Source organism: Nipponia nippon, unplaced genomic scaffold, assembly GCF_047370975.1.
Source record: "Nipponia nippon isolate SJK-2023a ecotype South Korea unplaced genomic scaffold, ASM4737097v1 scaffold_6, whole genome shotgun sequence".
In the NCBI taxonomy this organism is placed as follows: Eukaryota; Metazoa; Chordata; class Aves; order Pelecaniformes; family Threskiornithidae; genus Nipponia; species Nipponia nippon.
The window spans coordinates 7,015,301-7,036,510 of NW_028262380.1; the positions used below are offsets into that span (position 1 = coordinate 7,015,301).

The window sequence follows — 21,210 nt, forward strand, 5'->3', positions numbered from 1 at the left end:
GGTTTGAGTTGTGAAGGAAAGCTTCTATTGAGACAAAATGCTGAAAAAAACCAAACCCCACAGGAAAGGGGATAGGAAAGCCTTTGCTTTGTGCTGATCAGTTTTGATTTGGATGGAGGGAAATCTATAGCAGAAGATGTGGGCTGAGACTTGTGATGACCATGGTCATCGTAGTTGAGCCTGGTTGCTGCTGTTCTTTAAGACTAATCCAGAACCATGCAAGTTAGAGATGGAAGAGAGCTCTGTTTTTCCGAAGCCTTGTTCTTCAGGCATTGGGTAGATGTGTCTGGCAGTCCGGCTGTCTGTGCTGAAGTTCACCTTAACTTTACCTCTTGCTGATTTCGTGCCATTAATTGTTTTTAAAACTTTACTGTGGTTCTTAATAAATATTCTCCCTGGCTCTGCATGTTTTTCTATGTTCACTACTTCATAATTACTGCTTAAAAGATGGGTTGCTGTAATTTCAGCAAGAGGGTAAAGTAATTGAAAATCCTGAGGGAATCCCATCATTAGAGTTGGATTATGGGAAGAGCCTTTTTCAGGGGGAGAAAACTAAATTCTGCTACAGTCCCAATAACCTGTAGCATTCTGGACTGTGTTGAGGAATAATGGCAAGATTATAAAGAAATAGAAACTGAACCGAATCTGTTGTATTATTTTCTGTACAACAGCATTGCATTTTCATTGTGTCATAGGTGAGATACTGCCAACTCAGCTGTCAAAAATATTCATGAATAAAACTGTTCATGGCACGTTTTGTTTCTGTACAAGTGCTGGCTCAGATAAATACATTATTTCTTCGCAGGTTGATTATGAGAGTGAAGAAGAGAATGGGGAAGAAAACACTGATGAGAATCTAGAAGATGAAGAGGCTGAATCAGAGAAAGAAGAAAGGACTCCCAGTGCAGAAGATCAGATTGGAGCAGATGGTGATGAATCTCAACATCTTTCCTTTATGTCTCAGACAAAAAAAGAGAAAGATCGATTACTTCAGTCAGCAGAGTTGCGAGTAAATGCTGTTCTGGACAGCCACCCATCCATACAGGATTACACGTTTGACACCGAAAATGAACTTTGGTGTGAGGTAAGACGGTGACGCCCGGAAACATGTGTGTGGTGTTTTTTTAAAGATAACTGACAGGTTTATTGTGTTTTAATCTTTAAGTACATGATGCAGCACTGCGTAGCTCATTAATAAAAGTGATGACGGGACTTTTGAAAGAGGCTGTTTAGGAATGTGTCCACAAGGTGTGCTGGGCAGAAGGGGAACTTTATATTGGGAAGCATGTCTACTCATGGAGGAATTTAGGATGAATAAAGCTGGAATGCTTAGTTGTATGAAATAATAATTAGAGGGGACAGAAATTCTTGACCAAATGTGACAGTGGCAGTTGAACAAATCTGTCAGGAATGTGAATTTCATAGATACAGAACCATTTCACTCCCCCTGTTTTTAACAGACCTTTTTTAATGTTTCCAGAAATAAAATGTTTTGTTTCAGATCTAGCTAGCTAATTTTATCCTACGTCCTTCCCCCAATTCTACTCCTATATTCCTCCGAAAAACCCCTCCAGCAACACACTGTCTTTGACCTCAGCTATGCCTTATCCACCTCCCCAGTCTTCCAGTTTAGCTCACACTGAAAAATCTTATGCCTTTACTTTAACCTGAGCTAATACTGCTTTGAAACTGACAGAAGATGCAACAAAATCAAACAGGCTGCGGGTATTGAGAAACTTGCATCGTCCTCCTGCAAGACAGAAGGGAAAAACTCTAAACATCCAAAGCAAACAAATTAAAAAACAAATCCCAGTCAATGCAAGTTCAGAGATCTTGAAAGCGATGTGGATGAGTGGTCCTGGGATGTGGTGTTCTTATTAGCATCGTTCAGCTGTAATTCTAGTCAGACGTTTACGTTCCCAAGCACACAACTAGGGTAATCCCAGTTGTTCAGTTGTCTACTTTTTGCCTACAAAGGAGAGGCTGGCTGTTGAGTCCAATGTTCCAGTTTCCTTACAGAACACTGCCTTGGTTTTTTCCTTGAGGTTTCATTGACGCTTCCATTGATGAAGGTGTACTTCGACCTCTCCTCCTTGCTTGTCTCTCTTGCACGAAGCACAGTCATTCATGAAGTGAAGGGGATCACACGATGCTTGTTGAATGAAAGTACCAATAAGCAAGGAGAGAAGGAATTTGTTCTGCATACCGAAGGGATAAACCTTGCGGAGCTGTTCAGATACGCTGATGTACGTAATCTATTTATAATCCCAAACTTGAATGATCTTTTGTGTTCTAGGGAGAGACGGTGGATGATGGATGCCATTTAAATTTAGCAGGGCTGATGTGTAGCCTTTTCAGCTCTTAAAGTCTCTTCCTCCTCCTTTTTACCCCCAGATGTGTTCAGAGCTCAGCAGAGCCTTGTCTCAAGGGTAGCTTGCAAATCAGTTTTTGTGCAGCAGCCCAGTGCCTAATGACAGAGAATTCCACACCATGCTTCTAACTGTCTCTCTAAATGTTACTTGAGGGAGTTCTTCCATCTAAATGAAATGCAGTACTTGGAAATGAATAGTTCTGTTATGCCATCGAGTCCATAACTCTACAAATACAGGATTGTTTTAAGCTACATCTTCTCTACTGCTTTTGCTAAAAGTTCTGGCTGGCTGAGACAGGCTGGCATTGTGTTGTCTTGCTTGGAAGACTTTATCATGTTCCTCTGCTGTTGGGATGGCTTGTTTGTTTGTTTGTTTGCTTTTTCTAATTTCATATCACTTTCTCCTGTGATGGGTTTTGATTCCAGTACTCTTATTCATGTATATAATGCTGTAATCACTAGCTTAAACATAAATCCCTAGAATAATTTTTGTCTGTGTTTGACTGAGCTGCTGCCTAGTTGTTCTGTAACTGTTGATGCTGCTTAAGCTAACGGAAAATGGAGGAAAAAAGCTATCTTAGCTTAAGTTATTTGGAAATATAAAGTAACTACTGTCCTAACTTGTATCTGTGGTTTATTGCTTTCAGATTTTGGACCTTAACAGACTTTATTCCAATGATATTCATGCCATGGCTAAGAATTATGGAATTGAGTCTGCCCTGAGGGTGATTATAAAGGAAATAAAAGATGTATTTGCTGTATATGGTAAGATCTCTTTGTATTTTTAAAGATAGTCTTTATAATCATTAAGATGGGAAAACTCAGCCACAGTGCTTACAAAGTTAGGGTTTTGCATGATCTTTTCATTTATGTGTGTATTTTTAAGTTGCACGTTTTCGTCATTTTAATCATTATAGTGCCTTCTGTGAAGACTTCGTTAGTTAATTATTAGGTTCCATTTAATCAGTAGAAGATTCAGTAGACAAGGTTGAATTTATCCCTCCTTCACAGAGCTTTTCTATTCTGGTATATTTGGTTTTTGCAAGCTGGAAGGTCCAGACGAATTAACCATTGATGCTTGAGGAAGCTAACTGTATAGTGGTCCTGAGAATAGGATTAATCTTTCCTCACTCTAGCTTTTTAATGATGGGAGTCTAGGCTCCCTTTGTAGCCGAGTTTTTATATTTTTCCTAAAATAGCTGCGCTGCATTGTCTGAATGTTCTTCTCTCTGCTTAAATTATTCAGAGTCCAGGCAACTAGTTTAGGGAAGATGCCTGACTTCATAGGCTGCTGAAGTTAGGCATGTTGAATTTGCTTTAAGTGAGCTTAGTCTTGCTGTGAATTAAACTATTGAAAAGAGGAAAGATTAATACAGTGGGAATTTTAGCATCCAGTTATATCAAACAGATTTGCCAGCTGGCAGCGTGGAATGGTCTGACCATGTTGTTCAAGAACTGCTAGCTAAATGTTGACAGAGCTGTTAATGATCCCCCATTACACTGACTCCCCAAGTGTTATTTAAAAATAAGTGCTATTTCATTTTAGCCTAAATGGGGTTTTCTGTGGATGCCTAATATCATGCACAGAAAATATCAGAACCTTTCTGACGCCGGTGCCTAGCTAATGCAGGCCGCCAGGTGAGGGACTAGAGCTCCGTCCCATCACAAATGGATGGCTGTGTGATCCCTTTCTGCATAAACAAAGACGATGCAGACCTTACTGATTTTATGTAGAGAAACTCTGCCGCCTCACAGCATTCTTGACATTTTAGTTTCCCTGGAGAGATGTTGGTTTATGTTATACTGAGGTCTGCCTCTCTTGGATATTTGAGGGGAGCAGTTAAGCCAGCTACGCACAAAGAGGCGCAACTGCCAGAAGAATGTTAATAGAGATGTTCTCCATGTTGATTAGATTCAGGGGGTTTAATTTAGACCTGATTTATTTAAAAGAAAAAAAAAATACCTTATCCCTTGAATGCTCTGATGATTGCTCTCTCTTGCATTCTTAGGAATTGTGGTAGACCCTCGGCACCTTTCACTTGTGGCAGATTACATGTGTTTTGAAGGATTTTATAAACCGCTGAATCGTTTTGGAATTCAGTCCAACTCCTCCCCTCTGCAACAGATGACATTTGAAACCAGCTACAAATTCTTGAAGGAAGCAACGATGATGGGTAAATGGTTTAGTTTGAAATATATTGCTGCAGGATTTCACATATGCTTTGTTTTCATCATCACTTTCCACTATTTTGAGTAATGCATAATTGCATTAGAAAAAATGCCAGAGGCTAAAATTTTAATAAGCCCTTGCCTAGGAAAATGTTCCAAATGTTTTTAATAAAATTCTGTCAGCTTAAATGAAGTCAGCTCCCGCATGTAATTCGTGGGGTCTGTGACTCCTTTCTTTAAGAATTAGATTGGCATTTTTATAACAAACCTTAAGATGATAAAGCTTTGCTATAACAGATCTTAACAACAGACTACTAAATCTGCCTGTTTCTGTCTCTACTATTAAAATTGTCATCTCTGCTTTGTTTTCATGTCTGTTATAACTTCTATATTTTCATCTCTAACCTTGCTATTCAGAATTTTATTGTGAGAACAGTCCTCCTGGTTGTTACTTTGATTCTGTTTATTCTTCTGCTTTGTAGCACTTTACTACCTTTGCTTTTTTCCTCACACACAGACCAAGGGTCAGATTTATTGGTCTAATGGTAGATTTCTGGTGCCATCCGAGATGCCCAAGAGTATCCTTTCTGGCCTCTAGTTGCTGCCCTGGAAGGTGTAGAGATGACATGGCCGCATCCATCATTTAGGGCCTTTGAAATGGCTCTAGCCATCTACATTTAGGAGTCTTATCCAAAAAAACTGGTGCTTTAAGTCTGTCATTAGACAGTTTGCTTGATCTCATGCTTTGAATGCTAATTACGTCTCCCTTTTGCAAATGGTCTTGGTTTCTGTCACTTGCCAGCTGGATACTCGCCTTCTTGGATGCTCCTGTGCTGCCTTCTTTGCTACCTATTACAAATGGGAAAAGCTCTCAATGTGATCTCTTCAGCTCCTATCTTAAACTGCCTTGCTCAGATGTCAGAGATACTTTTATCACTGAATTCCTTTCTGTTAATGCTGTTTTATACCTTTTCTGGGAAGGTAATTTGGGTTTTAATGAATAGTATTGGTTACAGTTAACCAATAATTAACGAATTAACTTAAAATTCATCTGAAAATCAGGAAGGAAAAGTGCAAATCCGAGGTGAAATTGAATAGAAGAGGATGTTACGTGCACAGTTGCGCTCTCTCTCTGGATTTATGTTATATCACATATTGACTTAGAAATAAGATAAGGTTTTTGCCAGGTGAAATGTAATTATATTTATGGATCATATTATGAATAAAGACATGAAGTGCACACTGACAGAAGGACACAGTGAATTGGGAGGAAAGCTACACTGATTACAAGTGGAGGGAGTTATTGATTTGACTGAGATGGAAATTGAAGTCATAATGTGGACTGCAGCTGTCTGGATCTAATTTGCTTTAATGTAACTGATAACGTGACTGTACATTTAAAGAGACACTGCAAGGCTGCTCACTTATGGGCCTGATCCGTAGGAAGGCAAACGGAAAGAAGGCTTGTGCCCGCTGTGCACAGCAAACGTAAGAAGTGCCGGTAGAGTGCAGGTGTGACCCAGCAGACTGCTGATCAGAGTTCAGGGTGCAGAGAGGATGCTGCATCAGAAGTGAGGTCCCTTTGGCTGTTCGCTCAAAGAATAACTCTTTGTTAACATCATGTGAGCAAACAGGACAGTTATGACTGTTTTGTTTAATGACCTAACAAAGGAGCTTTGTGGTTTTTTTTCTTCAGCAGGCACACATTTAGGAGCAGCTATTTAATTATTCAGCTGTAGCTGAGATCAGAGCAACAAGCACATGCCATACACTGTGCTATGGTGCAGCTTCTCCCCCCCATCCTCTGTATGATAGAAAGTTCAGTACGTTTTGCTGAACAGAATAAAGATGACCCAGACTTATCAAAAGTGTAACAGTTCTATTTCCAGTCTTCCAGCTGCTCTAATGACAAAATTCCATCTTGCTGTAGTTAGGATGAATGAAAAACCGCCTGGATGCTTATAAAAACAGTGAAAGCAAAACAGTCCCAGCCAGACATGTCATCTGGAGAGCTTCCAAATTTCTGTGACACTATTTCGCTACAGTGAGTAACCACAAAATCAAAGGAATTCATGGAACGTCTCTCCAGTGAAAAGGTCTCTTCGTATCTAGCCAGAAGGATTTAAAACCCACATCAAAAGGATTCACTCTAACAAAGGAAAAAGGCAGCAATGACAAGGGCATCTTTTTGGTTTTGCCTCGCTGATGTATTTTTTTAGCGACCTATTTAATCAGCAAAATGTGTTCACTGGAAGGTCAAATCTGTGTTCTCTTAGAGTTCAGAACGTGTTGTCTTTTCATGCTGAATAGGGAGGGTTTAGTAATGTGTGGCCTAACTCTCTGCTTGCACAAAAAGATTGGGATGAGGCAATAGTGGTTGTAGGAGGGGTAGGAAGAGTTTTGGACTCCTGCTCTCAGAAATACAAATTCAATCTGAACAGTAGGTGGCAGTGCCTTTCTGAAACTAGGGCGGGGCTGAACCAGATGACTTCTTGCATGTAAACGAAAATGCTTTCTTTTCAGCACTGACCTTTGGGAAACCTTTGGAAACGTCCTAACATGATTTTGTTTGAATTCTGTTACAGGTGCCCACGATGAACTGCGATCCCCTTCTGCATGCCTGGTGGTTGGAAAAGTTGTGAAAGGAGGGACTGGTTTGTTTGACCTCAAGCAACCCCTCACATAGTGTTTTGGTTAGAACTTAAGGATTCTGACTAAAATGTTCGTCATGAGAGATACATATGCTCTACAGCTACGCAAGAAGGGCATGTACTGTGGCCCCAGTCATCTTCCCTGTGCCAACAGGTTTCTTAATCTGGATACCTGATGAGCCTAATCTATTTAATGAGAATGTCTGCACCTGTAGGAGCTATCCTTTGATCCAAAGAAACGTTTATTAACTGTTCACTAATGTAAAAAATGAGACTATTGGTTTACACAGAAAAGAATAAAATGAAGGAGACCGTCTGGGTCTCAAACAGGCCGTGCAACAGCTGCGGCAGACAGAAGTCAAAGCGGAATCTGTTTACGCTGTCTGATTTTTGTGGGGCAGAATCCCATCTGGGGGTGGTGCCAGTTGCCACACGGTTGTTACATGACAAATATCCAGTATTGGAAACAGCATTCAGAATTCACAGGTGTAGCTGGGCAGCGCTGTGCTGAAGCTTCGGCATCGTATTGAAGTGTCTGTGCTTGAGGCATATCCTCTTCTTTTGCTGTACTTGTGTGCACTGCCATGACTTTTATAAGCTTTAGAGGATGCATTTTCCTATTCTGCTACTTCATTTATTAAGAATTATGTGTCTGTGACACAACTGTTAAATTTCTTTATTAGTCAAAGGTCGGAATTCAGAGTTTTCATGGTTTCTATAGGCATTTTCCAATGCCTACTCTTACAACTTCTTTGTATGGAACGGATCTCCGCACAGTGAGAAACCTGACATTTGATAAAGATTTATTCCTTGAATGGCAACGTGAGCCACTGTAACAGTGACTTCGCAAAAGACTCCTGTAAGAATTACCGAAACAGAGTTTTTAAACTATGTTTTCTTAAATATTCTGTATCAAAGAGGATATTTAATAAAGGACATCGCAAAGAAATATTCTGAATGCCCTATTACATGGATGTGCTACCGAGGGAATTTTGTCATGCAGCCATGCATGTCTGTTAAAAATCGCATAGCTGAGAGCTGTTAGCTGCTCTACAGAAATCAGAATTTCTTGTTTATTCATTTTATTTTACTCAGAATGCAATGTGCGCAAGTAGTTGAAATTCTTTGGAGTGTGCTCACTACCATCTAGGCAAGTTTTTGAAGAGATTTCAGCCCCGATCATTCTCAGTGGTACCTCTAAGCTAGTGGAAAAGCGCCAGAGCTCACTTCGCCAGCTGAGGGGCTCCTGCTTCCAGCAGAGCTGTGCTAACGGGGATCAGACTAGGTAGTGGGAGATGCTGGGATTGTGGAAGAGGCTCAGTGGAGTATCATGATGGACTCCATCCTGCCTCAGCCCCTTAAAGCTGTGTCAAATGTACTGCACATTGCACTGAAGCTTAACAAATGCATTAGGCCGGTAGCTCTCCAGTTTCACTTTGCAAATCTTCGTAAAAGATTTCCTTGTGTCTTTCTCCAGTCTTAGCACCTGCTATGTATTTCTCAAAAACGTCATTCTGCAAACAACCGGGAAAGAATTAGTTGGATACAGGTTTGGAAATGGTTAGATGGGAAAGAACAAATGTGGTAACAAAAAGACTTTTAATTTCAGGCTACAGTCTATACTGTTACAGACCATTTGCTGAGAAAGATCCCCAAGACGTTTTCACAGTCCTGCAGTGAAGAGCATCTATGCCACATTTTCTGTGTGAAGATACGGCATCCCTTAGTTCTCTAAAGAGTTTGACCTAAATAACTCATTCATCCAAGTGTTCCCATGACTTTTCTGTGAGGTCACTTTGATTGTGTCATAGTAATGAATTGTCCTCACAGTTACGGAGCCATGAAATACAGGAAAACTTAGTAGCCTGAGACTTTGGCATAATATATCCAAGCACAAATTCTGTGTATTTGAAATGTCCGTATGTGAAATTGTGTTGTGCTGCAGCTGAGAAGAGAGAGAGCCTCCTGAGCAACTTGAGGATGTCCTTTTCTAGACACCAGCTTGCTTTTCTGTTGCTGCCTGAAGCGTCTGAGGCCAGCGTTGCCTGTAGCAATCCTTCCGGCAGGCTTGCCTGCTTCTTCACTGGTGAGAAGTAGGCCTGTGTGGTGGCGGGGCAGCGGTCAGCCAGCGTGCTGTAGGGGAATCAGGAGCGTGGGTGCTAAATGAGCAGGGCAGTGAAGTGCCTATAAATATTGCGTAGTCTCGTTTTGAGAAAACATACAGAAGTGCCTTTGCTTTATACCACATTGTGTGTGTCAAATTTGTGGTTTCTTGCTCTTTGCAGAATCGGCTGTGCAGGAAATGGTGAATTCAGTAGGTGGTTAGTCAGTTCTGCTCCCAGGTTATCGAATACTGATGATTCTTGAAATAGAGCCATTTGGAAAAATGCAGGATGAGCCAACTTCTGCTCTTGGTTTGGAGTTGCCTTTAAAATTTAGGTGCAAACCAGTATCCAAAAAACGATTCTGATCTGTACTGAAAGAACTGGCACTGTAGGAAAGCCCCTAACATTACAATTCAGATCTTAACCTAACATCTGCTTAGGAAAAGGAAGTAGGTGGCTGTTCCTGTTCATAGACAAAAGCGATAGGGGAGAGAGCATGGCAGGACCTCAGATGAGAGTCCGTGTCTTCAGGGCTGGAGAGCAGTACGTATTTTGGCTTCGGTTTGCTTAAAATTCACGTGCGTGCAGAAAATGGATGTAGAAGAAAAGTCCTGCTTCCTGTGGGCAGCAAACTCCTGTTTCTTTTCACGCAACATGTACCTCTATGCAGCTAGATCTTCTATGTTTTAAAGTTTCTTTCTTGCTCCTTGCACCAATGGCTGTCGCTGTACAGTGCTTTTGGAGGAAGCGGGAGCTATCTACCACCAGACACAGCCTGGGAGAAGGCTCCAATAACAGATGGGGCTCTTGCTGCTTTGTAATTATGTAAAACAGACAAATGGAGTCACTTTTGGCATAAAGGACCCCAGCGAGCTGGCAGTAGATGTGATTTTATAGAGAGGAGGAAATCATGATTGCAAGGCCAGAAGAATGGGCTAGAAAGCCCCTTTGGAGCGTGAGAGCGGAGCTTTGCAAATACTTAAATAAGATGGGAATTCATAGCTGGGACTTCCTTTTTTCTCCAAGTAAGTGTCTTACTGCTCTGAATCAGAATTCAGTGTGATTTTTTTTTTTTTATTTTTTTTTTTTGCTGCTGAGGAAACCTCGTTCTCTGGTGGCAGACCAAGCTCGACTGGTAAGAAGTGGCGAAGAAATGTGTCAGCTGGCACTGAGAACTCTTCATGCTATTTTTGACTTTTCTGCAGAGTCACTTTGAAACGCAACGCTATTTACACGTCTTCTGTCAAATATCTTTGACGTCATGACTTGGACAATTCTAAAAAATAATGCAAAACTAATACTAAACTGTCAAACCTTGCGGTGATTTTCTCTGGTTTGTGTATGCATGCTGCGTTTCCATTTGTAGGTAAGTTAGAAGTCGGATGCAGTGCTGGCATTGGCCACGCTCTTCATGCTTCTTCCTTGGGAACCATCCCTTCTCTTAACTATCTGCTGCGCTGTAGGGCACCAAGGTACCCTGCGAAAACGTGGGAGGAATGAGGGGAGGAAGGGTAGCTTCCAAAATTGCTTGCTTTCTATGCGTTACCTCCGTTAATAATAGCAAACGATCTGTCTGGAAAGCTAAAGGTTACAAGGCTGACTGAAAGTGCACTGCAGGAACATGCTGCTTAGCATATGCAGATTTGAAAGCTGGGGGAAGAGGCTTTTTTTAAAGCTGTAATAGAAGGAACCTGGAGTTACACAGCCAGAAAGGGAGGCAGTGATCCTCGTCTTCTGGTCACGCGTACTTTGGCAAGCAGGGCATATGTTGTGGGTTTTATCCTGCTCGTATGGTACAAAACACCCACTGGCCGATCCAGATTTGTTACCTGTAAGATAGGGATAACAAATCTTTTCAGTACGGTGGTAACAGTGAATCAGCTGGTATTTGCACAGCACTTGGCAAGCGAGCTACGTTTGAGCTTAATAAATCCTAATAGAAGGCTTGTTCTTGACAGTAAACTTTAAAAAAAAAATCCTAAGTCAGGCAGTGAGAAGGGACACAGATAGGAATTAGTGCTTCTTTCATCTCAAAAGCAAAACTAAATATTAGAAGACAGGGAGCAGAGAAGTTTGGTTTAGCAGATCCTTGGTTCCCAGGTTGTTCTGCTTGTGTAGGCCAGTAACCAAGCAGTGGCAACAACACGGCTGGAAAAAATCTTTCATCATTCAGACCCTTTCTGGACAAACCACTTGAATCTAGCCACTAAGTGGCTGAAATCTGGACGCTACCTCATCTCCTGAGGAGTTTGGCAAGCAGGAGGGCATGTGGCACCTCAGGGATATTTCACACAAGGTCAGATCGTGGTGACCGCGTCTGGCTGGCTGCAAGCGGATCAAGCCAAAGCAAAGCCTTTGTCTTCTCTGGGAGTAGGTCAGGCAGGAGAACTTGTGAACATCCCCCATAAGAGTTGAGATGCAAAAAGCATTTGGAAGGTTTCGGCGTTGAACACGGCAATCTTTATCTTTGGGGTGGAGGTGAAGGCTGGGGTCTACAGGCGACCACTGCGCAGTAGGTGAGGATGCGATCTGCCTGCCCCAGCTTGCCGCGTCGCAACCTGCTAACTCAGGCAGCAGGGAACTGCATCTTCAGTCCCTGCTTTGCCTTCCAGTTTGTCACACACTGAGCAGCAGAGATGATGCTTCACCCTGAAGACCCCCGAGTTTTGTTGTGTAGATAAGTCCAGAATAACAATATAACTAAAAGAGAGCAAATGTGACTTCTTTCAAAGTACGGCCAGGGAAGAGGAGGTGAACCGTGTCCCGTCGTGCCCATGAGCCTGGTGTTGAGGGCAGCCACTGAGGACACGGGAGACCTGCTTTGGGCTCTGCAGTGCCCTGAGGGGCTTCAAACCCACCCCGAGTGCCCTGACCAGCAGCCCCGGACAGGGAAACTCCACTTTTCCTGCTCTGCAACTCCTTGCTGCTGTTGGGAGTAATGTGCTGTTCGTAGGGATAAGGGAGGGAGGACGTCAGCTCCGTTCCCAGGGGAAGGCAGGAGAAAGTAGGGCTTTCTTGGAAGACCACAGAAACCTTTGTCCTAGTGTTTGTGCAGCCTCATCCAGAAAGGCGGAGAGAAATCCTGCCTCAGAACAGGATTGCAACTATCTCTTTTCCAGGATTTAAGGCATTTTCCTGTGATGTGCAAGACAGGGGTTATAAGTCCCTCAGGCAAAAGAGGGTTACGAAGCCCTGCATTTCGGATGAGCACTGTAACCCCCAGGTGAGGCAACCGCCCAGCTCCTTCAACGTTGCCTTTCGGTATCGTTTCTGATGCGCTCTGCAGTGCGGTACGGGTTTGGTGAGGCCTGAGGATGCTCCCGGTCGGAGGTGGGCACCGGTAGTGCAACGCCCAAGGCTGGATGCTGAGCTGGAGGTGTACTGGGGTGTAATGGGCTGCTGAGGGTGCCGTGGGGTGAGAAATGAAGGTGCCTGCAGAGCTCCGCTGGCTGCAGGGCCAAGGGGCAGCGCAGCCGCGGTTTTCAGGAACGCGAGGATGATCAAGGGAGGCATCGGTAGCGCATCCTCCACGGAGGCCTGCGCCGCTGAGCTGAGCCCGACAGCCCATTCCCGCTCCTGTTACGGCGGGTGCCGTAGAGCCAGGATTAAGCAAGCTGCTGCTTAATAATGTTTTACAGTTTTCTGGCTTAGATCCCTCGAAAGAGCTGACTGTCCAAATTGCCCTGGAAAAGTTTAGGTCTGATCACGGAGCCAGAGAGGATGTAGAGCTGTTCCCGTTTTCCTGGGTCCAGCACGTTCTGCCAGCTCGGGGAAGATAAATGATCCCCCTCGGTGGGGCTGCCTTGAATCTGGTGGGGCTGCGGCTTGGTCTGTAGTAACACTGCTGCTGCTGTTTGGGTTTTGGAGCCTTGCCTGGCACTACAGAGAGAATAACAAGTGCTCAAGAAGTAACAGTGGAACATTAACGCAAACTGCAATAAATACAAAGATGCATTATTAATGGGACATTAAAACCGAAAGGGCAAGTAGAGCAAATCGTATGCTGACAGTACAACAGCTCTGCAGAAAAATCCCAGGGCTGTACCTTGGAAACAAATCAATGCTCTGTAAAACGCTTCAGTACAGGGTTGTTCTGCTTTCTGTTATACCGTATTTCCTCTGCCTGGGAGCCTGGCTTATTTCTGGAAGATGCAGAATTTGAGATGTGTTTTAGACCCAATAGCCTTGTGAATATAAATAATGCTACAGACCAGGGCAGTGCCCTCGGCCTCCCACGGGCATCAGCTGCGACTTAATGGATCTTCTTTAATTTTGAATAAAGCTACAGAACTGAATTTTTACAAAAGTGGAAAGACAGCAGAGTCCGAATTGCTGCTCTTGCCATGCTCAGGCTGGGCAGGAGTCTGAGGCTGGGCCCAGGCTGGTGCCAAGTGAGGGGCAGCAGCAGGGAGTGCCTCTTTCATCCCCTCTCTGCACAAACATCAGCGTTGGGGACGAGGTTACTTAATTTTACAGTTACTGAAGCTCAGGCAGCAGCTCTTGTGCTTTGTCTCATGTTTTGGGGCTGGGCCAGGGCTCTGGGCAGGAGAGAAACAGCTCTGTTGGGGTGCTGATGCATCCAGCCCGCAGGCTGCGGGTCTGCCCCGGCACCTCTGGTGCAGCCAGGTCGCTACCAGCTCATCTTCCTTCATTGGAGACGGAGCTGATGCCCACGCACGTGCTGCAGCTCAACAGGCCAGCAGCAGCTGGGTGACACAAAGCACGTGGTGGGAGCACGGGCAGGATCTACCCCTTTTACCTTGAGCCATGGGGTCTCCTTGACCCAAATCTTTGCCACTGAGCGGTTTCAAGTCTCTGTTTTGGCCTCTTGAAGCCAACTCCATCCCAGGCAGTGCTTTTGCAGGCTCTCAGCTTTACCCTTCACTTGCAGAGGTTTCGTAGGCATTGCTTCAGCTTGCACAAACAGCTCTTGCAGCTGAAGCTCCAGCAAAGCCAGGTCTAGCCGCGTCCCCATCCCCGGCACCCCGGTTTCCCAAGAGCCTCCCCCTCGCTTGGTGGCGATCATCCTTTCCAAAAGCCCACGATGGGGTTGCTGCTCGTCTTCTCCGTGGTTAATGTTGACGTGTCCAAGTTGCTGGTGGGGCTGGTGCTATGGGGAGGGGGGTGTCGTGCTAGGGAGGCCGGGTGTGGGTTGCTGCTCCTTCCCCTCGTGCAGTGGTGGGGCGTGCCCAAATGCCTCCCCTGCCCGCGATGTGTGTCGCTCCGTCGGTACTGAAACCAGCCCTTCTTTGTATCAGGAATAGTGTGGCCAGCAGGACCAGGGAGGTGATCGTCCCCCGTACTCAGCACTGGTGAGGCCGCACCTCGAACCTTGTGTTCAGTGTTGGGCCCCTCACTACAAGAAGGACATGGAGGTGCTGGAGCGTGGCCAGAGAAGGGCAACGAAGCTGGTGAAGGGTCTGGAGCACAAGTCTGGTGAGGAGCGGCTGAGGGAGCTGGGGGTGCTCAGCCTGGAGAAGAGGAGGCTGAGGGGAGACCTTATCGCTCTCTACAACTGCCTGAAAGGAGGCTGTAGCGAGGTGGGGGTCGGTCTCTTCTCCCAAGTAACAAGGGATAGGATGAGAGGAAACGGCCTCAGGTTGTGCCAGGGAGATTTAGATGGGATATTAGGAAAAATTTCTTAACAGAGTGGTCAGGCCCTGGCACAGGCTGCCCAGGGAAGTGGTGCAGTCACGGTCCCTGGAAGAATTAAAAAAACGTGTGGATGCGGTGCTTGGGGACATGGTTTAGAGGTGGAGCAGGCAGTTAGGGTAATGGTTGGACTCAATCTCAGAGGTCCTTTCCGACCTAAACGATTCTGTGATTCTCGGCTGCAGGACGGTTACAAAAGCCAGAGCTGACACCAGCTGCTTCTCCCTTCTGTCCGGGGGAATCCCCTTGCTTCAAATTCAAGGAACTGAAATGAATTGGGTTTGGGGCTTTTGGTTGGGTTTTTTTGTTTGTTTTTTTTTTTCCTCTTTTCTGCCAGCATCTGTCATCCCCAACTCCTTCCACTCTCAGCTATTGTCGTGGTTTGACCCCGGCCAGCAACTAAGCACCACACAGCCGCTTGCTCACTCCCCCCACCCCAGTGGAATGGGGGAGAGAATTGGAAGGGTGAAAGTCAAAAAACTCGTGGGTTGAGATAAGAACAGTTTAATAATTGAAGCAAAAGCCGTGCACGCAAGCAAAGCAAAGCAAGGAATTCATTCACTCCTTCCCATGGGCAGGCAGGTGTTCAGCCATCCCCAGGAAAGCAGGGCTCCATCACGCGTAACGGTGACTTGGGAAGACAAATGCCATCATGCTCAATGTCCCCCCCTTCCTTCTTCTTCCCCCAGTTTCTATACTGGGCATGACGCCATACGGTGTGGGATAGCCCTTGGGCCAGTCTGGGTCAGCTGTCCTGGCTGTGTCCCCTCCCAGCTTCTTGTGCACCGGGCAGAGCATGGGAAGCTGGAAAGTCCTTGACCAGTGTAAACTCTGCTCAGCAAGAACCAAAACATCAGTGTGTTATCGACATTATTCTCATCCTAAATCCAAAACACAGCACTATACCAGCTACTAGGAAGAAAATGAACTCTATCCCAGCTGAAACCAGGACACTATTTAAGGGAATGAGCCTCTGCTGGTTCATTTTGGGGGTGGGATGGGAGACCAGCATGGAGACCATAGGACCGACGGTGCATCCACCTGGTCAGGCCGCGGAGCGTAAAGCCAGGCTGGGATTCATCCGTCGCAGCTCAATCCCAACATTACAGCCCAGGGATCTCCGTTTCCCAGGGCCTCTCTGACTGTGAATTTAAGTCATCAGCTGGGACTTCATTCCACGTGGTCCTACAAAGCCATGCGAGGCAAAAGTTTTCTCCTCCTGGGATTTGTGGGTATTTTTTAAAGGAAATGTTTAAAATAGGATTGAGTTTTCTTCCTGGAAAAGCTGAGTTGTGCCAAAGAAGCAAAGCTTTCTTCACCACAGTGAAAGGGCTGTGCAACAGGACCTGGACTCCCAAGTACTGCATCGTGTATGCAAGAAGAAGTGATCCTTTCAAATAAGGTTTTATGGATGAGAAAGTAGAACCGTCGAGATGAGGAATGCAGTCCTGAAGAGTCGGTTTGACTTTGCCTTTTCACCTCTTTACCTCACTGAGTCACCAAAAAACACCCAAACAAACCCCGGAGCGTGATACATCAAACCGAGAGAGGTTGGGTTTTTTCCTGCTGTAACAAATCCAACATTTCATTTGCAGTCAACCATAAGATTTCATCTGAGCTTCGGCTTAGGGAAGCTAAGATACCGACAATTCTTGAAGTGATTTTAGATGTTAAATTATTTTCTAAATGCTGCTTAAATTAGTAGGGGAGTCTTGTGGCTAAGAGGGGGTTTATTCCCTGCCTGATAAACCATTTGAAAAACATCCATCTACAATTAAATAAGGAAAACTCCTGATGGGCGTACGCTCCTAGGGCTCAAGTAGCTTTGAAAACTAACAGCTTGCCTTTCTCAAGACTGTGAGTCCCTCCTGGCAAACGGATACAAAACATCTTTGTCAGGATCGGTCAGAAATCCCGTGCTAGAGCCAAACACCCACCCAAGGCACCCACCTCTTGCTAATGCCTCATTTGAACCATCGCCTCCGTATTCACTCAGCGACCATCTCGGATGAGCGAGGGTTTGGGGAACATGGAGGGGTGGAAAGCTTCCGACTTCCCGGAGTCGGAAGCGTCTGAGAGTCACCGCATCCTACGTGCGCCTGACAAACACAAAGCATCAGCTCTAGGGCATGTCTCTGGCTTCCTAGCGAAACCTCAGGCGGCTTAAAAAAAGAGTTGTCAGACCTGGTATGATTGAACCTGGTCTGAATTTAGATGGGTATCTGTCAAAGAGTGTATTTGCAGTGGCTGTTTGGGGCAACAGGCTGAGAAGTCCTGGATAAACAGAGCCAGTTAAGCAGTACCAAGGGGAGGGAGAAGGGGAAGGGCCCAGTGAAGTCCTGTCATGCCCATTAAAGCCAAGCCTGCTGGTTTTAATATCTTTAATGTGGGGTGAAGGTTACCGTGTTGCTGCCAGGCTTTTTCCACTATGTCAGAACAACACATCGGCAGTTGACCCTTATGTGCACCGGCGAAGACAATGCCACCTTAACTCTGCATCTTTGCAGTGATGCAGCTACCTGCCAGCCAGCCAGCCATTACCGACCTTGGTGCACGACCCGAAAATGCAACAGCGTCTGCAGCATCCAGCTGTGCTGCCGGGCACAGGGGCAATGCGGTAGGCAGCTGTAAGCCCTCGTGGGCGTTCTCGTGCTATGGTTTGCGTTGTCTTTTTTTCCGGTTCGGTAGCAGAAATGTCACTGTTTTTCTTGCTGCGTTATTTAGTGGCTGCTCCTGGTTTGCTGAAGACCTGGCATCACCTTGGCAGTGCTGTAGCATCAGGTCAGGGCAGAGCATCTCAGCCTTTGCTTCCATAGCATGGTTTGGGTTGGAGGGGACCTTTAAAGGCCATCTAGTCTGACCCCCCTGCCATGAGCAGGGACATCTTCAACTGGATCAGGTTGCTCAGAGCCCCATCCAACCTGGCCTTGAAGGTTTGCAGGGATGGGGCATCTACCACCTCTCTGGGCAACCTGTGCCACTTTGGTCTTGTTGCAGGTTGATTTAATGCAATGAAGCTGGAGCAACTCAAAGCTTCCACTAAGCCAAAGGGAAAAGCTGCGTGGTTAAAGCAAATGTTTTTAACGCTCACAAGATCTGGGCTCTGTTCCCAGCTCAAATGCAGATGTCTCATGATCTCGGACAAATCACATCACTCCTCCATGCACGGGGGGGCTCATCGGTGAAGCAGCTGATACTCCTTTAATACAGGCACTTTGCAGCACCCTGTGAGATTTGCCAGCAGCAGCCACCGCTCCTAAATAAAGGCTCATAAACCCCTTTCCAGACTGCATTTGCTGTCCATTTCTGCTTCAATTCCGATCACCTCGAAGATACACGATGCTATTTTGGTTCATTCTGAAAGCCCCATGCAGAGCTTGCTGGCGCTTTTGAGTCAGCCCTTGTTTTAGCACCCTGCAAACCACAGTCATTTTTTTTTGCTCAGCATGACAAGAATTATGGTTAGGAAGCAGCCTGTCCAAACTGCACTTGTTATATTGTCCTATTAAAGACAGAAGAGACCATAAGCATTTCTGTTTTCATCATGCACGAGTACTCTGCTGTGCTGGTCCAAGGAAGAGAGAACATTTCCTAGCACAGAAGCTCTTTAGCCAGCTGTAAGCACAGCCCGTGCTTTTAGCATGAGGGTTCCCAGTCCACCTTCCTACCTTCTGTCCACAGGGAATCGTCAAAAAACATCCAGACCCGCAAGAGAATGGATGCAAGGAGGACCCAGAGCTTGGGGTCCTCCTGCCTCTTTGCTGCTTGCATTTGCCATTCAATTTTGGGTCAGCTCAGAAAGCCTCCAGGATGCGCGATGCTATTTCTGCAAACCTTGAGAGCGTGGTGGAGGACTCGGGCATTTTTTTTGGCACTCTGTACGTTAGTATCCTGCAGACTGCGATCATCTTCTGCTCTGCTCTGACGAGAAAAACAGGGTGTTTGGGAAGCAAGCAGTCCACCCGAATGCAGTTTCCATCTCCCTTCCAGGAGAGAGAGGTGCGATGAGGCACTGAAGGGGTTTAACTCAATTCCCAGGCTTCAATTACGCTCATTAGTGTTTTCCAGGCAATTACTCCTCACATGAAACCTTTCAAAAGGCAAAACACCCAGGAAGCAATCAAGCCCCTGAGGGAGAGGACCAGGGGAATATTTTTAGGTCCCATCAGTCACTATTAGGTTCCCAGCAGACCCACCAGCCCTATCTGTACCCATCGCTGCATCACTGAAAGCTTGACTTAGCGTCGCCTTGCAAGGCACTGGCTTCAATGACTTCTCTATTTTTTCTCAGCTTTAGCTGATGACTCCTGTATGGTGTGGAAAGCCCCACCGCAGAAAGTGCCCACCTCCAGAAACCAAACCCCAGGAGCACTTATTTTGGGGTCGTTTATAGGACTTGGGTGATGATTTGGAGCCAGGCTGCTGCATAGAGCTCATGCTTTCCTGAGTGTGCTCTGATGCAGACCATGAGCATGGGGACATGGTAAACATGTCCCCAGGAACAAGCTTTCCCAGTAGGAACCTAGAAGATCCCTGAGATAGATCCCACATGCTCTGCTAGATCACTGCCAGCAAGTTCATACCCCTCCCCATCCATCCATAGGGCACGGTCTTCCCTAACCCAGGGCTTTTTTTGTTCTCCCCTGTGACTTTTGCAGAGGTTTTGTTCCTGCTCTCACGCCGGCTCAGGAGCCTCTCGCTATTAGGAGAAGCAGCGGCGTCCTCTGAGTCCAGGCATTTTCTGATGAATAGGACCAACCACTATACCATGAGCCCAAATCGCCTTGAGGCTTTTGCACGTGGTTTAGTGAAAGGGTTTTCAAGGTCTTTCAGCCGGACATGCCCTGGGCATGGTGGCATCGCCTCCTGCGTGGGCACGCAAGTGTCGAGTCGCGTTTGAAACGCAACGGGAACCAGAGTATTTGCTGTTCGATGTCCAGCAGGTGCTAAAATCTCCCCATTCACCTTTTCGTTTCCTTCTCTGCTGGGGTATTTTGGGGAGTGGGGTCCAGCAGATGACTCGCTGAGATGGTGGCATGTGTTGAGAAGCTCCTTCAGGCATGATGTGGACAAGGTTTCTCCTGGTGTAGGGAACAATATGGATGCTGTCGGTGGCTGTGCTGTGGTAGGATGGCCCTGGAGAACTCCTGTGTGGCACGGCATGGGTCCCCAAGCCTCTGCCGAGCCGTGGACTGGTCCCGTACCCTGCCAGGCTACGCTCAGCGCCCACTGACTGCTCTTTGTTCAGAGGCGTGTAAGGAGATGGGTGGTTGTGGGCGGCCCCAGTACTGCTCCTCATCCTCCACCTGAGGGGCTTGGGGATGATTGCACACTGCAGAGGTCAAGACTGATGGCTGGAGGTCATCCAGAAACAAGATTTTGGGGGGTTTGGGGTTTTATATCGGGAATATGCTATGCTCAAGTGTGAACCAGTGTGTATTTCCAGCACCTCTTCGATTACCCTAGGGAAAACCTGGATACAGATGTGAGCTGTGTGGCGTTACCCAAGGGAGCAATTCCACAATCCCATCAGCTCTGAACAGGCCGTTTCCTTCACCGAGGGGATCCGTGCGGCAGAGGCAGCCCTGTGAAATCACAGCCAGCCCCAAAAGCCTGGACAGCGAAGGAACTGAAATTTTCTAAATCTGCACAGGGTCCGTGTTTGATTTTCCAGCTGCGACAGTTTCCCGCTTTTAAAAAGCTGCAGTGGTGGTAACTGTCACGGGTTTATGTTCTGTGGTGACGGGTAGTTTCTCTCAGAGGTCTGATTCCTTGAAAATATTTGTTTTTGGAAGAGGACGTTTCTTACTGTGACGGTTACTGTTAAGTACTTCAACATATGAACTCAGATCATTAAAGGCAGATCACAAAGGAAACTCCAAATGTGTTACTTTTAAGAAATCTTATGGTATTGGGTAGCTTCAGATTATGAATATCTGGGATCACTAAGACTAAAAATACGGAAGCACTTCATTTATTTAGTAGTAAAGAGCTTGGAAGCTGGAAAAAGATACAGATGAATGAATGGAAGGAATGAATTAAAGATTTGGGTTTCAGTGGATTTCATTCAATGGAAAGATGGAAATCTATTCCTGAGATACCATAGGCCTTCAAAAAAAATAGATCAAACCATCCAGCTGGGCTGTAGCCAGGGCTGTATCAGAGCTAGACCATGTCCTAGGCGACTTGCATGACCACCAACCTCCTGCTGAGAGTTTTGACCAAGACGTTCTGCTACCCGTTGCCTTCCCAGGCCACCCCT

General features: G+C 45.9%; 1 protein-coding gene across 2 annotated transcripts in view; it reads left to right on the forward strand.

The window, feature by feature from the left end:
* The window catches only part of POLR1A (RNA polymerase I subunit A), a 39,465-nt gene extending 28,882 nt beyond the window's left edge, over positions 1 to 10,583 (forward strand). For both annotated transcript variants that reach the window (XM_087737157.1, XM_087737158.1), the window contains exons 30-34: positions 806 to 1,084; positions 2,046 to 2,246; positions 3,019 to 3,136; positions 4,381 to 4,545; positions 7,126 to 10,583. In XM_087737157.1, coding sequence (XP_087593283.1) covers positions 806 to 1,084; positions 2,046 to 2,246; positions 3,019 to 3,136; positions 4,381 to 4,545; positions 7,126 to 7,226 — 864 coding nt within the window. In that variant the 3' untranslated portion in view covers positions 7,227 to 10,583. The remainder of the gene's footprint in view (positions 1 to 805; positions 1,085 to 2,045; positions 2,247 to 3,018; positions 3,137 to 4,380; positions 4,546 to 7,125) is intronic.
* The last annotated feature ends 10,627 nt before the right edge of the window (positions 10,584 to 21,210 follow it).